The following is a 15,789-nucleotide window of genomic DNA, read 5'->3' on the forward strand; positions in this document are numbered from 1 at the left end:
AAGCATATTTGATCTCCTAGATACACCTGAAATCCTAACGTCAACTATGGTGAGATTTCATTTTGCTGTCCTTGATATCTTGAGGCAACAGCTCATACACCAATATTATTCTGTAATTTAAGGGGGACACTGGGCCAATCAATGCTTTAAATGCTGCAATTTGGCTGTTTTGACTCCAAAAAAAGTTTTAGTGTCTTCTGGTCAAGTGTGTACCAAAAAATAGGGTACTACTGAACATAAAACTTACAAAATGAGATCTGAGACAGAAAATAAAACACTTTATAATATTGTATTACAAAAAAGGGTAGTTCCCTGCTGAGTATTTTACATGCATTTCTCAGAAAACATAAGAAATAAAATACAGCTCCTATTAAATCATATTTGTTTGGAACATTCTTGTGGGAACAATATCATGCTAATCTTCCTAAATCACAAAACCTTTCATTGGAATGGTAAGTTGGTATTTTACAGGATCAGAAAGATTAGCAGAATATGTAACAATAATGGATTTCACAATAGGGTGTTTGTAAAACCTTAAAGGAGAAGGAAAGGTAAAAACTAAGTAAGCTTTATCAGAAAGGTCTATATAAATACAGCCATAAGCGCTCACAGAAACGCTACAGTGAGTCCTCTATCAAAAGAAACACAGGATTTCCTGTCTCCTTTTTTGTAAACATGTTCTTAGAGTGTTTGACCCTACATTCAGCTGCTCTAACCACTCTTCCTTCTCCTGCACCCCCCTCCCATAAGAATTCACTCCCCCTCCCTTGTGATCTGAGCTACCAACGGCTAGAGCTGCTGAAATGGCAGCTGCCGTCTTAAACAAACAGAGGGAGTTTCTAGGGCTCTTTACTTAGGTATGGTAATAGTTTCTGCAGAATAAATATAGTGTTCCAGCTTGCACTAATGTGGCAAATCTATTGGCAGTAAAATGCCAAAATGACTTTCCTTTTCCTTTAATGAACATTATCCCAAATTCATTGGCTTAACCTTTGTATTTTCTTTCACCAGGGTCTGCTTGAAATTGCCAGTTACCATGGATGAGGCAGTGGATGTCACGACAGAAAGCAACTCTCTTATTAAAGCAGTTTACCAAAGCCGACTGCGTCTCACGAGATTGTTATTGGAGGGAGGAGCATATATCAACGAGAGCAATGATCGTGGAGAAACCCCACTGATGATTGCTTGCAAAACCAAACATGTGGACCACCAAAGTGTCAGCAAGGTCAAAATGATTAAATATCTGCTAGAAAACAATGCAGATCCTAATATCCAGGATAAATTTGGAAAAACTGCCTTAATGCATGCATGTCTGGAAAGTGCGGGTGCAGAAGTAGTCTCTTTGCTATTAGATAGTGGAGCTGACCCCAGCCTCCAGGATCACACAGGTTTCTCTGCATTGGTGTACGCAGTTAATTCAGAGGACAAAGAGACTCTTAGAATTCTGCTAAATGCCTGCAAGGCCAAAGGCAAAGAAGTTATAATCATCACAAAGGACAAGTCTGCATCTGGAAAGCAGACTACAAGGCAGTACCTCAATGTTCCACCATCTCCAGGCATTGAAGGAAGCACCTCTCCCAGCCCCTGCACATCACCTTCAGATATTGAGCTAAAAACATCTCCCGCTCCAACTTCAAATACACTTGAAACAGAGAAAGAACTTTTCAACTTTAAAGAGGCCTCCTCTTCTTGTGGATTTAAAGGCTCATCCCAGCCAGGCTCTCCTACAAAGAAACCTCATTTATCGCATGTTGGAGGAAAGCTTCCTCTTCTTCAGAGGTTGCACTCTGAGCCCTGGTTAAAAATCCCACCCTCGCTGCTACATCAACACAAAGTATCTTCTCTGCAAGAAGAGCTGCAGGACATCACTCCTGACGAGGAGCTCTCTCTTCAGATGAATGAATTGATGTTCTCTAAACGGTACTTTACACGCCACCAGAGCATTGATGTGAAGGACGCAACTCATTTGCTTAAAACTTTTGACTCAGCAGGAGCAAGAAAACTATCATACGATGAAATCCACTCACATTCAATTTATCCTGAAGCCATCTCAAACAGGCCAGAAACCCTTCCTGTAGATCAAGAGCCCGATTTGATGCACTCCATATCAGTTTCAAGCTTGAAAAGTATTGTACAAAGGAGAAATTTAGGTGCAAATCACTATAGCTCTGATTCCCAGCTCACCACCCGTGCTGGCCCTGCTGGAGCAGCAGAAGACAGCAAATCTCTTTTGGAAAAGAAGAAAATGTTATGCCCACAACAACTGCTGACAGGTTCAAGAGAATCTCTAGAGAGTGTATCTGTAACTCCTTTGAGCAGAAGAAACCATGCCATTTTAGAGAGACGTGGCTCAGGGGCATTACTCTTAGACCATATTGCTCATACCAGGCCAGGGTTCCTCCCACCTTTGAATGTGAACCCTCACCCGCCTATCCCAGATATAAGTGTCCACAGCAAGCTCATGTCTTCAGGAACAAAACCACTCATACCATCAGCTCCACTCCTCCCAAAAGAACCAAAAAGCAAGAAAATGCTCCTACGGAGGCATTCAATGCACACCGAACAGATCAAACAGCTAATGAACCTTGAGGAGATTTTTGGCTAATGTGGCCATTCAAGGGCATGTCTTCTTTTTGGTTTTTTTTTTGAAAATTCAACAAGGTCACTAGCCCTTTGCACCCGGTGCACAAATGCTTCAGACCTTTTCTGTAAAGAAAACAGAGCCGTTCAGCTTATGCTGGATAAATTATTCAAGCAAAGAAAGTGCTTGTTATTTAGCAGTAATTACAGTTTTCTCTACAATATAAATGAATTGCTGCTCTACACTATTTGCTTACACCAGACCTCAAAGAGTGTTTGGAAAGACAAAGTGACTGAGGCGGCTGCCAATGAAGGCAATGTGCTAGGCAGAGAACTCAAACCCCTGAGTGTAACTGGGACTAATATGCGAATGGATGTTTTTTTGCCGCTAGAATATTCATATTTCTATGTTACATTTACCAGTGAGGTGAATAATGACAAGGAAATATCACTTGCACTTATTGTTTAGCAACCCTACATGCTTAATAGCATGTAATTGCCTTTTTTTCCAATGAATTTCAGCCATTTTCACGTGTATCACATGTTTATAAAGCATCCTTGCCTTTGGATGAACTAACATTTGCCTTGTTATCTGAAGGCATATTTTTAATCTCCAAAAAGGGTCAGAACATGAAACTGGATACGTCTGCTGACAGAATGAGTTCTACATCCTTGATTTCCAGCATGTCCTATATACACAAATGATGTGGGCGGAAACGCAACCTCTACTTTTGTATTTTTAATGATTGCCAGTTGCACAGATGTACTTTGGTATAAATAGAATCCTTGTGCTACATATTAGATATACACCTTGCATTACATTTGTGCTTTATAAACCCTATATATCATATATTATTCACCACATTTGCTGCTACTGAGGCCAGGAATTAGAAATGACTGATCCGATGGCCTCCCTGTGGTTCTGGAAATGAAGGCTAAAGTGTTTCCTGCTGCAAAGGGCCAGATTTTCAGGTATCAAAAGGGCCCATGTAAGCTAAATGGACTGGATGGACTGGACTGTAATGGCTGATAAAGTAGGGAAGAGGGAAGGACAGACTTGCCCTAGTGCTGCAATGTACTGCAAGGGCTTTTTATTGGAATGGCACAGTGCATTTTCCGATATCTAGGTGTGAATATGAAGGGCTGTGCGCATTATTCTGCTTGTTTTGCAGCAGCTGCCCTGCCGAGGCCTCCCCTGACCTGCATGCTGGTGGCGCTCTCCGCTCACTCTTCCAGCTGCATCAATGGACGTTAAACCAAAGAACTGCAAAATAAAACTCAAAATCTCACTTTGTAATACCAAATATTTAATAGTGGGAAGCTGAAAAAAAACCCAGTACTGTGACGTATCGGTGCAATCACTGCTGATTTTGCATGAGGCAGGATTAACCCTAGTTTTTATTTTGAGTTATAGAGGTTGGGGGTTATTGTACCATGTTAACCCCCCACGGTGTAGATTTTATTGATAAGTAAGGCAAATTGATGAAAGCGGAATTCTGGCTGAGCCAGAAATCTTACTCTACGTTGCTCTTCATGGATCTGGAATTGCACAATTTGAAACCTGTTTTTTTTTCTATGTTAATTTCCAACCAGCTATTTAAAATCCTTTAATACTGAAGGAATGTGTCATTTTATTTAGTCCCATACAGACCTGACACAACCTTGACTCCCTTAACTGCCATTTCACCTTTGTTTTATAAGCTCAGTTTGAATAAGAATTCTAATTTAAATGTAAATAGCAAAAATATAACTGTACACTGTGTTATAGTGTGACTATGAAGCGTGGAGCAGCTGTTTTCATGACTATTTGAAGAGATACACAGAGATGTATTGGAAGTGGTACTTAAATAATTGGACTATTAGGAGAAGGGTACTTTAAATGGCTTTTGCACATTAGTAGGAGAGAATTTCACTCTTTTAGATGTGAACAAATGGACTTTTGCTGTTTTGTGAGCTGCATAATCAAACCAAGTGCTGCTGGAAAGAATACTAGAAAAACCTACGTGAGCATATTTAAGCTCTGATGTATTTATTGATGCTTGAATGTTATACTTGTATAATTTCTGGTAAATTATAGTAAACATGGGCAATATTTGTCAATATTACTAAAGTAATATCTATATTATTACATGTCTTAGTTTAGACTTTGTATAAAATAGGCCTTCGGTATTTATTTTCATGCTATTGTTTTCTTTATCATTAGGTAATCAGGAAGGGGAGATAATAAGGGCAAATCGTATTGTGTATGATTTATTTGGTATCCTTATTACAAGCTGCAATTGTCATACTGCTTACCTTGGTGAGGTTTAGAACTAGAAGCAGCGTCCCTTCATATTAACTGGATCATACCATCAGTGCAGACTCCCCAGTGTGAAGCTTTAAATATTCCAACTCACTTCATATGTAATTACAAATTATCAAAGGGATAGTATAACACAGTAAGCTATGGCTTAGTCTCTGTTTGAAGAAAAATGAAAACTTACATTACTTGTATTTAGAATAAAGGAAGAAGACCATGTGATTGCTGGGGGGCCCAGTGGGTCACTGACTAATGAACAGTTTCAGTACGTTTATGAATAATACCTCAAAGATTAGTGGAGCCCTAAATGATTCTGACTTAGGATGCAATATCTGCTAATTATATCACTGTTTAGTACAGCTATGGGACCAGTTATCCAGAATGCTCGGGACATGGGGTTTTCCGAATAAGGGGTCTTCCCATTATTTGGATCTCTATACCTTAAATCTACTAAAAAATCTTATAATAGGATTGTTTTACCTCCAATAAGGATTAATTATGTCTTAGTTGGGATCAGGTACAGGTACTGTTTTATTATTACAGAGAAAAGGGAATCATTTAACCATTAAATAAACCCAATAGGACTGTTTTGCCCCCAATAAGGGGTAATTATAGCTTAGTTGGGATCAAGTACAGGTACTGTTTTATTATTACAGAGAAAAAGGAAATAAAAAAAATGTAAATGATTTCATTACAATGTAGTCTATGGGAGATGGCCTTCCTGTAATTCAGAGCTTTATGGATAACGGGTTTCCAGTTAATGAATCCCATATCTGTATACAGTATTATCACCAGAACATTGTACAGTGTTGACTCTGACCTGTTTGTGCAACTTTTTAGAAGATGCAGTAGATGAGTTGGACCAAGCAAGTACTACATTCTATATGCTTGTTTGGATACATTCACTGCTCATTGGATCATTTCTTAATTGAAGGTTGTTATAGGAATTATTGTGTATGTGCTTCTCAGCTTGAGCCCTGTACAGGGGGCTCGGCTCTCCCCACTATAGCACATTACTAGTTGAGTTGCAATATCAGCAGAAATGTGTATAATCTGCTATTCCTGGGATATGGTCAAAGTGTCATTTTCTGGGATTGACATGACAAAACTAATTTAATTTACTTGAATTATATTTACTTGATTATTTTATTATTAAAGTTGTGTTGTTTTGTAAAACTATTATTTATTAATGAACATAATTATTTTGTATTATTTTCTAGTTTTAGCATGACTTTATTTATAAGCTGGGAGGTGCAGGCTGCTGTCCAATGAGAGATTTATGTAAGCGAATGTAATACACTGTTCCTATAAATACATTTTGTTCAGAGAAATAACTTGAAGGCCATGAGCCCCATTACTAAACACGGTGCTGGTCCTTTCCTCATTGCTCCCAAAAATCTATGTCCTCCCTCTAATTATCTGTGGTTGTGCCCATACGCTGAGTAACTGACAGTACCGTGCTGTGACTGTGATAAGGGGCAGACTATATACATGTAACAGAGATCTGCTTTTCAGCAAGGAACTGTCTATATGATCCATCATCTGAACCATTCAGCGACACACTATGAACATGACAGTAATGTTACTTTGCTGTAGGAAATGTTCCCTCCTGCTTATGTAGTGACAGCTAAAATGCAGCAATATATCAGTGAGGGATTTTTTGTTGCAAAGCAACAGCTGCCTATTAATGCTATTTATATGTGTTATTATATACATAATCGTTATACAAAGTTCTGTCTCAGCTGGGAGTAGACCACCAGTAAAAAGATCAGTACAAGATATATTTGTTCCACTACTTGTTTAAATACCAAAAACATATAACAATTGTATAAAATAGTAATGGATAAGTTGCACTTGCCAAGCCTAATAACCAACACCGATGGAGTATTGTTATCTTGCTGTAGTGCTTGTGTGCATACTGCATATATTCCCTGGAGCCCTTCTCCTTGCCAACTTGTTCTGCATTCTAAACATAAAAGAGATTGGCTGAGCCTTCACAGTAAAGGTGGCCATACATGGGCAGATTTAAGCAGCCAATTCAGGTCCTCCAGGCTGATTCGGCACCTTATCTGCCCATGTATGGGGACCCCTGATAGGCTTACCCGACCGATATCTAGCCTAAAATCGGGCAGATGTTGATCAGGCAAGTTTGACTTTCCCGTCAGATCAGGGACCACATCGGCTCATTGATGCAGTCCTCGCTCCGAAGGGTCCTATATTTGGTGACCTTGCCAAACGAGTGGGTCTTATAGTGTATTCCCACCTTTAGACCTAGCAGTGCATAGAAAAACTCTGTCTCCTAAACACTGAATGTCTCAGGGACCTTGGCTCCAGACCAACTACAGAAGTTTGCCTGTGTGCATCTCTTCTGCATTAAGCTACAATGGTATGGTGTGTTGTCAAAGATAGCAAGCTCTCAACTATCATTATGGCAGGGTAGGGTAAGGTCACTGCCTACAGATGAGCTCTGTGACATGGGATCATAATTCTTTAGCTCCATCAAACAATCATGCCTGTAATACCTGGCTTCAGGCCATAGTAAGCAGTATTTAGATACACATTCGTTTTTCAGTGCTCCTGTGAGAGCAAGTCTAAAAGACTCACTGCATAGTGGTAACAATGTTAAGTTTGTCCCACTATGCCCCCAGTAGAGAAAGTCTCATTATGCATCTCATGTATGCAGCACCAACGTATCCCTGGAAAGCATTTTAGGACAATTGTGTAACAAGGTGCAGATCACTTTATGGAGTACTGTAACCAGACTGTGTTTGGCAGAACTTTATTTAGATTTAACACTCTGAACTGTTGTACTCACTTATCATACAGAAGTCCTGCTCGGTGATGTTTCCTTTTGCAGAGTTAGAAAAGGAAGTTGTTAACTTAATATTATTTGCTATTTCCTTCGAGAAAATATTTCTGTAAGTGCTGAATGTACAAATAAAGTTAATAAACCCACTTCTCTCTCTCATTTCTGTGGCACAGTCTGCAAGACATGGATTCATTATATGGGTATGGGACCTGTTATCCAGAATGCTTGGGACCCAGGGCTTTCCAGATAAGGGATCGTTCTGTAATTTGGATCTCCACACCTTAAGTCTACTAAAAAATGATTTAAACATCATTTAAACCCAATAAGATCGTTAAGCCTCCATTAAGGATTAATTATATGTTAGTTGGGATCAAGTACAAGGTACTGTTTTATTATTACAGAATTTTTAATAATTAAATTTATTTTCTTATAATGGAGTCTATGGGAGATGGCTTTTCCGTAATTTGGAACTTTCTGGATAATGGGTTTCCGGATAACGGATCCCATACCTGTACAACATAAAAGCAAGGGGAAGTCATTGTGAATATACAGTTAATTGATTAAATGATCTAAATGATTTCACATGAGATTGTGTAACATAATTGTATACAGTAGGAGCTGAGATCTTCACACTTCAGGAGTTGCCCTTATGGGCAAAAAAAGCTTTATCATTGCTTTTCGAATGGCCCCTTATATACAAATACACAGTGATCATATCCCTCCTTCAAGGACATGTAAACTCCAAAATAAAATTGTGCCTACAGAAAAGAAAATATAACTGTAAGTAACCTTCCAATATACAGTTGGTTTGAGGTTATTTGTTATAGCTGTTATCCCTTTCTGCACTGCTGGTTGTAGCATACATCAGCCTTGCATGTTGCTATTAACTCGGAACAGGACAAAGGAGAGAAAGATACTGCTTGTAGTAGCAGTTATATTTACAAATAGCATTAAAACCATTAATAATGTGTAAATAAGGGATAATCCTGTTCCAGTTATACTCCCAATTTTCCATTGGCTGCATGCACAGAAGCCCTTTTAGCAATGTGACCAGTCAATGTCTGTATCTTTACCCAACGTGACCAGTCAGTGTCTGTATTTTTACCCAACGTGACCAGTCAGTGTCTGTATCTTTACCCAACGTGACCAGTCAGTGTCTGTATCTTTACCCAACGTGACCAGTCAGTGTCTGTATCTTTACCCAACGTGACCAGTCAGTGTCTGTATCTTTACCCAACGTGACCAGTCAGTGTCTGTATCTTTACCCAACGTGACCAGTCAGTGTCTGTATCTTTACCCAACGTGACCAGTCAGTGTCTGTATCTTTACCCAACGTGACCAGTCAGTGTCTGTATCTTTACCCAACGTGACCAGTCAGTGTCTGTATCTTTACCCAACGTGACCAGTCAGTGTCTGTATCTTTACCCAACGTGACCAGTCAGTGTCTGTATCTTTACCCAACGTGACCAGTCAGTGTCTGTATCTTTACCCAACAAGACCAGTCAATGTCTGTATCTTTACCCAACGTGACCAGTCAATGTTTGTAATGTTACCTAGTACCATAATGCATACCAAGACTAAATTTGGCAATAATCTTCTCATCTGTCTACATTTTAAATGTTTGGCAGTGCCAAAAACTTCATATACTGTTGTGGGCCACTTTCCCAATTCTAGATATTCATACTAAATGGAGGGACCTCCAAAGCAGCATGGGGGATGGCATGGCAACAGGTCCATGAACAGGTGGTTCAGAACAACTGCTTCCAAATAGTGGGATGAAAAAATAACAACAAACATTCTGCTTATTTGCATGAGCCCTTTGGGTAGAATCAGGCTGTCAATGAAGTGGAAATCACCATTTCTTGTTATTTCTTGCTTGTTTTTTAGTGGAGTCCAATCAGATACATATTCCAGGCTTTTGTTTTGCAGGTGCAGAGATAATATCCACGAGGTTAAAATAAATAAAGAGACAAATTCATTCAAACAGCTCAAAGAAATTTGGGATAGAGACAGCTGGTCGGGGAGTATTTTAATAGCCTACGGATAATTGCTTTTTAAAGATTAGTTTCTATGCAACAGAATTTCTTGTGAGTGAAAAGCTGCATTTTAATCAACAAATCAAGGTAACGGAATATTTGGCTGCCTGCTAAAACATTAAGCTGCTGGAACAATATAAAAATGGAAATGTTATATATTTAAAATATCAATAAGTGCAACAGCCAGCAAACTTTTTGAGTACTTTTCTGTAAGGGAAGAATGAATGTAGCTATATATTTCATTTACTGTTCTTGCAGTTTTAAATGGCAGGACCCTTCCCCCCCCCCCCCCCCCCATCACCTTGAAGGTTCCATACAATAATGCACCAGAGCTCCAAGTTGGACATGGTGGAAAGCTGGGTGGCAAAGACTTGAGGTAACTGCAAACTTGTTCTGCTCAAGGATAGCAACAGTACATTCAGTACATTCTGAAAAAGACCAGATTAAAACCCTTTAAAGAATTGTTGATTATTGCAGTGAATTTGGTAAGTATGTAATGTTTGTGAATGTCAATAGCAAAGCCTGCTCTCAGCTTCTGAACATGTTCTACCATCAAGGTTATTCTGACTTTTGTCTAGCAGCCTTTTGTTTTCTCCTGCGCCCTTTCCAACAGAAATGATATTGTTCAACATAATATTCATATATTGTCCCAATCTATGCCACCATAAAGAAAACACATATAAAAACATTTTAACCTTAGCAACACTGGTAAACATGGCTAGTGAGGACAGCCACTCCGGGGATACTTAGATTATGATACATAAGAGGGCTGTAAGGTGACTGCACAAATATCTAAACAAATATAACAAGGTGCCCCAGTAAAGTACAAATATCCCCTTGTTGGGAGATGGGGCTTTATTAAAATGGACAAATGGCGAGGGTCTTGCTCTGCCAGGTTGGACATTTATATGTAGGTATGTGTGTAAGGTGACCGCACAAATATCTAAACAAATATAACAAGGTGCCCCAGTAAAGTACAAATATCCCCTTGTTGGGAGAAGGGGCTTTATTAAAATGGACAAATGGCGAGGGTCTTGCTCTGCCAGGTTGGACATTTATATGTAGGTATGTGTGTAAGGGCTGTAAGGTGACCGCACAATTATCTGTCATCCTCTAGAAAGCAACCCTCTCCCTGGGATATTTTGTGTTTAACGATAGAGGAAGCAGACCCTGCAACTGCTGAAGGGCTTGGTGGGGTAATGATAAGCAGCAACTTCTAATGATAATGCTGATTGGCAATAATTTTGCATAGTGATCATACTTCATTTGCTTAACATTATGTGAACTTTTTCCAGTTGTTCCATGTCTACTTGACCAAGGATGTCAGATATGTGAAGGCCTGATCTACATTCCCCAGTTCCTCTGGTGTGGGAGAATCAAGGCAAACAACTTCTCTTCTGGATCTAATTGTAGCTTTTGGCCTCTGAATGTTGCAACAAAGCCTGTTATATTAAAGGAAAACTGTACCCCTGAACATTGCAGGTTTCTATAAAAATATTTAGCATAAAACAGCCCATATGTAAAACACAGTTACTATGAATAACACCTTTGCTTGTGAAAAATATACTTTTTACTGCCATTTTAAAGTACAAACATCCCCTTGTTGTGAGAAGGGGCTTTATTAAATGGACAAATGGTGAGGGTCTTGCTGTGCCAGGTTGGACATTTATATACTAGGTATGTGTAAAAGTTTCTTCTACTTATTTTCAGAGACTCGTGAACAAGCAGAACTGATACCTAAACAATGGTAATTTGCTATATCCTTGACTGTTCTATAGCGCATTTAAAATCACTATTTTGCGGCTCAAAGACATCATAGTAAATTCTGCACTTTTCAGAATTATCTCTGATAAACAGCAAGTCTTCCACAGGATATGTGTCGTCTTTTCCAGCCCAGACTGTCAGGCTGAACCTGCGAAAGGAAACAAAGTTATTGATCGCAAACCCTTATTCTGATGGTAAACTGTTGACAGGTTGAGCAGCAATTTCACTGACCTCTAAAAATAATTACTGCTCAATACAGCTTAATTCCGAATGTGGCAAGCACTCTGATTACGCATTAGACGATAAATAGTAAGATTTTCATTTTTAAAACAGGTCAGGTAGAAAATAAATAACTCTTCTGATGCAAAACTGATTGCATTTCTTTCTTCCTAATCTCACAAAGGCCAAGTGCAGAGACCCTGAGAGAATATTAAAAAGCACAGGACTACATGCAGAAATCTGATGGGACATTAGGGGGGAGATTCCAAGAAAAAGCTGTTGACATTGTGCCCCAAACATTATGACGGGCCCTGCAGAGCGGGTACTGAAGGCAGGGGGAGTATGAAAAACAACCAGAAACAAACATGGAACCTCTGTACCTCTAGCAGAATAGAAAAGCCCATGGAATAGAAAAGGACCGCACTGAATAGTAGGTCATCATGTTCTCTCGGAACTCATGATGAGTTAAACTAATGGGACTTTTACGTACCTCTCTGATGTCTTTAACAGCCATTGAAACTGAGGCCATGACTGCCGAAGTAGTGCTGCCCGCACAGGGAACGTCACAGGTTGGCTCAGTACTTTGCAGATTTTCTCCATGTCCTGCACCATCTCCCAGGAGTAGCCTAGAAACCAAAATGGAAATCACTGGCACTTTAAACTCCAGGGAGTCCTATCACGCAATACAAGAAAAAAGGTCTACAGTGTTGATAACCTTCTAAATAAATATGAACCCAACTTCATTACCAATGATTAATTAACCATTTATTCTGTCTTAATGACAGGACCTAAAAGTTTCAGGGCCACACTGTACCAGAAGGAACAATAACAGTAAGAATAAAAAGCCAACACTGACAAGATGAATACAAAGTGCAGCAGAGCATTTACAATGCTAATGAAGTAGGCGATGCCTACCTGTACATACACAGATCATTTTTCTATCAGCAGTGGGGCCTAGGGTTGGGGGTGCCCAAGGCAAGCACCCCCAGCCGCTATTCTCACTGCACAATGCGGCGCACATTGTCTTGCGCATCCCCTGCAAGCGCGCCTGCACCGAATCCTAGTCTCACATGGAGAGACCTCATACTTACCAAACTTCAGGACTTAAGACTGGCCGAAACTAGTGGCAGTCAGACAAAGAGGTACATGCTAGAGTCCTGGTTGAGATCCTGACCCACGGCCTGCAACCCACATTTTTACTTGCTTTGACCCTCTACCCAACCCTTACCCACAACCCAATCCGTGATCTGCTGACCCCTATTAAACAAGAAGTACTGTTGCTGCAACCCAGAAGTGACATCATTAGAAATAGGAGGGGGAAGAAAAAGACAATTAAAGTGTTTAAAGGAGTAAAATATAGATAATATTGCTAATGTAAGAAATATGGATACGATTTTCTGGCTGCAGGAGTCTATGTGCCTATCTGGCCTACCCCTAGTTCTAGCCCTGATTTATATAGCGCCATTCTCTCCCACATCAATTTACACAGTAAGGGCGATGGCACACAGGAAGATTTGTCAATTACAGAGATTTGTCACATGTGGGTAGCACAAATTTTGAACTGCAACATATCTCCTCATCTGTCATTACCTTACAGCAGTGATCCCCAACCAGTGGCTGGTAACATGTTGCTCCCCAGCCCCTTGGGTGTTGCTCCCAGTGGCCTCAAAACAGGTTCTTATTTTTGAATATTCTTGGCTTGGAGGCAAATTTTGGTTGTGTACTGACAAACAGAACCTCCTGCAGGCTGCACGTGCACTTAGGGGCTACCAAATAGCCATTTACATCCCATATTTGGCAACTGCCAAGAAACTTTTTTATGCATGTGTTGTTCCCCAACTCTACATTTGAATGTGGCTCATGGGGAAAAAAAGTTTGGGGATCCCTGCCCTACGGAATGAGTCACAAAAAATATGGCCTGCATCTGCCTAATTCTGCAGACCCTTCTCTGAACTGAAGCCACACCCATTGGTGATGTCAAAAAGGGTCAGGGCTGGAACTAGGGGTAGGGAGGAGAGGCATGTGCCTAGGGTGCAACAGTAGTGGGGCACTGGGGACAGTCCCTTTTGCTTGCCTGTTTCTAGTTTTGGCCAGTCTGAAGTCCTGAAGTTTAGCCGAGGTAGGAGGTCTGGCAATACCAAAAGCCGGACCCACCACCCACCTGAACCCACACAAGAAACCCAAAATTGTTTGACCCATGGGTTAACCTGTGGGTACTGCATATATCTGCCCATCACTAATACAAATACAGTATATCATTTACACCTACAAATAGTGACATCCTACTTAAGAGCATACACACTGTTTGCACAGTGTAAAAGACAATACAGTGTCAGACTGTAAGCTCTCAACAGTTTACAGTCCAAAACATAATAAAAATACCAAGATGAAGAACCGAGTATACAATAACATAAAATAATAATAAAATGCATATATTTACAGGGATACTGGAACTATTAGGTATAATGTGCCAGTCATACCAAATAACCAATATTCTAAGACAGATTCAAAAGATGCCCTGGTATTTTTAAGTCCTATTCATTTGGTCAAAAATACTCCTTTCCCCAAAAGGTCCAACTAAAAGTGCTGGTCTATTGTAATTCACAGTCATAAAGGGCTTATTTTCATAAATTACCACTGCTGCTCCTTGTATATGCTAATGGGGACAAGAGACAAAAGACGTACTCTTTATCCCTCCTAATCTATTTAGTTGCATTTTTAAAAGACAAAGAAACATCCCCTACCCCATTTGAAATAGCACCCTACAACCATGCAAAATTCTCCCCAAGATGCTGCCCCCTATTCTGGTTTTATAGAAACTTCCATTATTCTCTGTAATAGCATCAAAAAACCTACAGAGAACAAAACCCTTAGGAACCAATAAGATGCTTGCTTTTAAACAGGTCACCAGGAAATTCTGCCTGCTAATTGGTTGCTATGGGTTACTGCACCTGGGCACACTTAGTGCTTTTTATTACATTAGGCCCATGTCTGCAGATACAAATGGGATGGTAAAGTGGCCCTTTCATAGTGCAGTGCTCCTGCAAGGTATTTCAGGGCCGGAACTAGGGGTAGGCAGAAGAGGCAACTGCCTAGGGCGCAATGATTGGGGGGCGCCAGGCAGCAGCCTCTCCTGCCTACCCCTAGTACAGCTTTGCATCGCGCCGCATCGCACACCGCGTCGCGCCCCGCCCCCCGCGCTCGAACTGTGCATGTGCATCAAACCACACAGGGGGGGGGGGTTTGGTGCGATAAAGTGGTGCAGGGGCAAGGTAGCCGACCAGGTTGCCTAGGGCGCCCGGTCGGCTCGTGGATGGTATTTGTGCTATCCAAATGCAAGAGAGAGATAAGGAACTGGCCCTGATGCTCCTTCCATAGCTATTGCGGACGTAGGTTTAATAAAACATATATTGTTAAGAGAGGGGTCAATGTTATAGTTCTAGCTGTTGCTAAGCATTACTGAATACACTGAGCAATGTCTCCCAGAGCAGCAGCAGTTTTGTATTTTTTTTTTTTCTTCAAAACACCTTATATAATTCATGATTATGTGGCCCATGTTCCTAAGATATAGATTGGTTTGGACAAAATATAATTTCTCAGTCGCTATTATTATATTTGGTCTAAATCAGGGGTTTCCAACCTTTTTAGCCCCGCGGCCCGGTAGGAGGCACAAAATCTTTTCCACGGACCGAGGGGGGCGGGGCGCAGTGCGTAATACATGCGACGAGCTGGGGGGGGGGAGGGGGTGCTGCGGCCCACTGCCATGCCGTCCGCGGCCCGGTGGTTGGGGACCCCTGGTCTAAATGACCAAAAAAGCATTTTAATAGGTTAAACAAACAAAAGGAATTCTGGGAATGAATTCAAAACCCCACTGGGTTTGAAGCTGAAGCCAGGACAATAGCTGATCAGATTCCCAACTACAGACCGGTTTCGCCCTTCTTGGGGGCTCATCAGTGTAGCGCAGGGTTTTCTGATCAGCTTAGGTAGAGCCACCATGTGGTTCTACAAACAAATAAATAGGGTTGAGGAGACTGCCTCATACAGACAAAAGCAAACAAAAGGAATTCTGGGAGTGAATTCCA

The 15,789-nt window shown here is 40.6% G+C and overlaps 2 protein-coding genes across 3 annotated transcripts in view; one reads left to right on the plus strand and one right to left on the minus strand.

Annotated features, from left to right (window-relative positions):
• ankrd34b (ankyrin repeat domain 34B) overlaps positions 1-5,085 on the plus strand; it is a 37,833-nt gene extending 32,748 nt beyond the window's left edge. The window contains exon 2 of the mRNA XM_018090786.2: positions 1,012-5,085. Within this exon, the coding sequence (XP_017946275.1) occupies positions 1,037-2,605 (1,569 nt within the window). The 5' untranslated portion in view covers positions 1,012-1,036 and the 3' untranslated portion in view covers positions 2,606-5,085. The remainder of the gene's footprint in view (positions 1-1,011) is intronic.
• Positions 5,086-9,705: 4,620 nt separating this feature from the next.
• Positions 9,706-15,789, minus strand: part of fam151b (family with sequence similarity 151 member B) — a 28,109-nt gene continuing 22,025 nt past the window's right edge. For both annotated transcript variants that reach the window (XM_004910803.4, XM_002934814.5), the window contains 2 exons: positions 12,198-12,333; positions 9,706-11,636 (listed from right to left, as the gene is read on the minus strand). In XM_004910803.4, the coding sequence (XP_004910860.1) occupies positions 11,480-11,636; positions 12,198-12,333 (293 nt within the window). In that variant the 3' untranslated portion in view covers positions 9,706-11,479. The remainder of the gene's footprint in view (positions 11,637-12,197; positions 12,334-15,789) is intronic.

Source organism: Xenopus tropicalis, chromosome 1 (assembly GCF_000004195.4).
Source record: "Xenopus tropicalis strain Nigerian chromosome 1, UCB_Xtro_10.0, whole genome shotgun sequence".
Lineage (NCBI taxonomy): Eukaryota > Metazoa > Chordata > Amphibia > Anura > Pipidae > Xenopus > Xenopus tropicalis.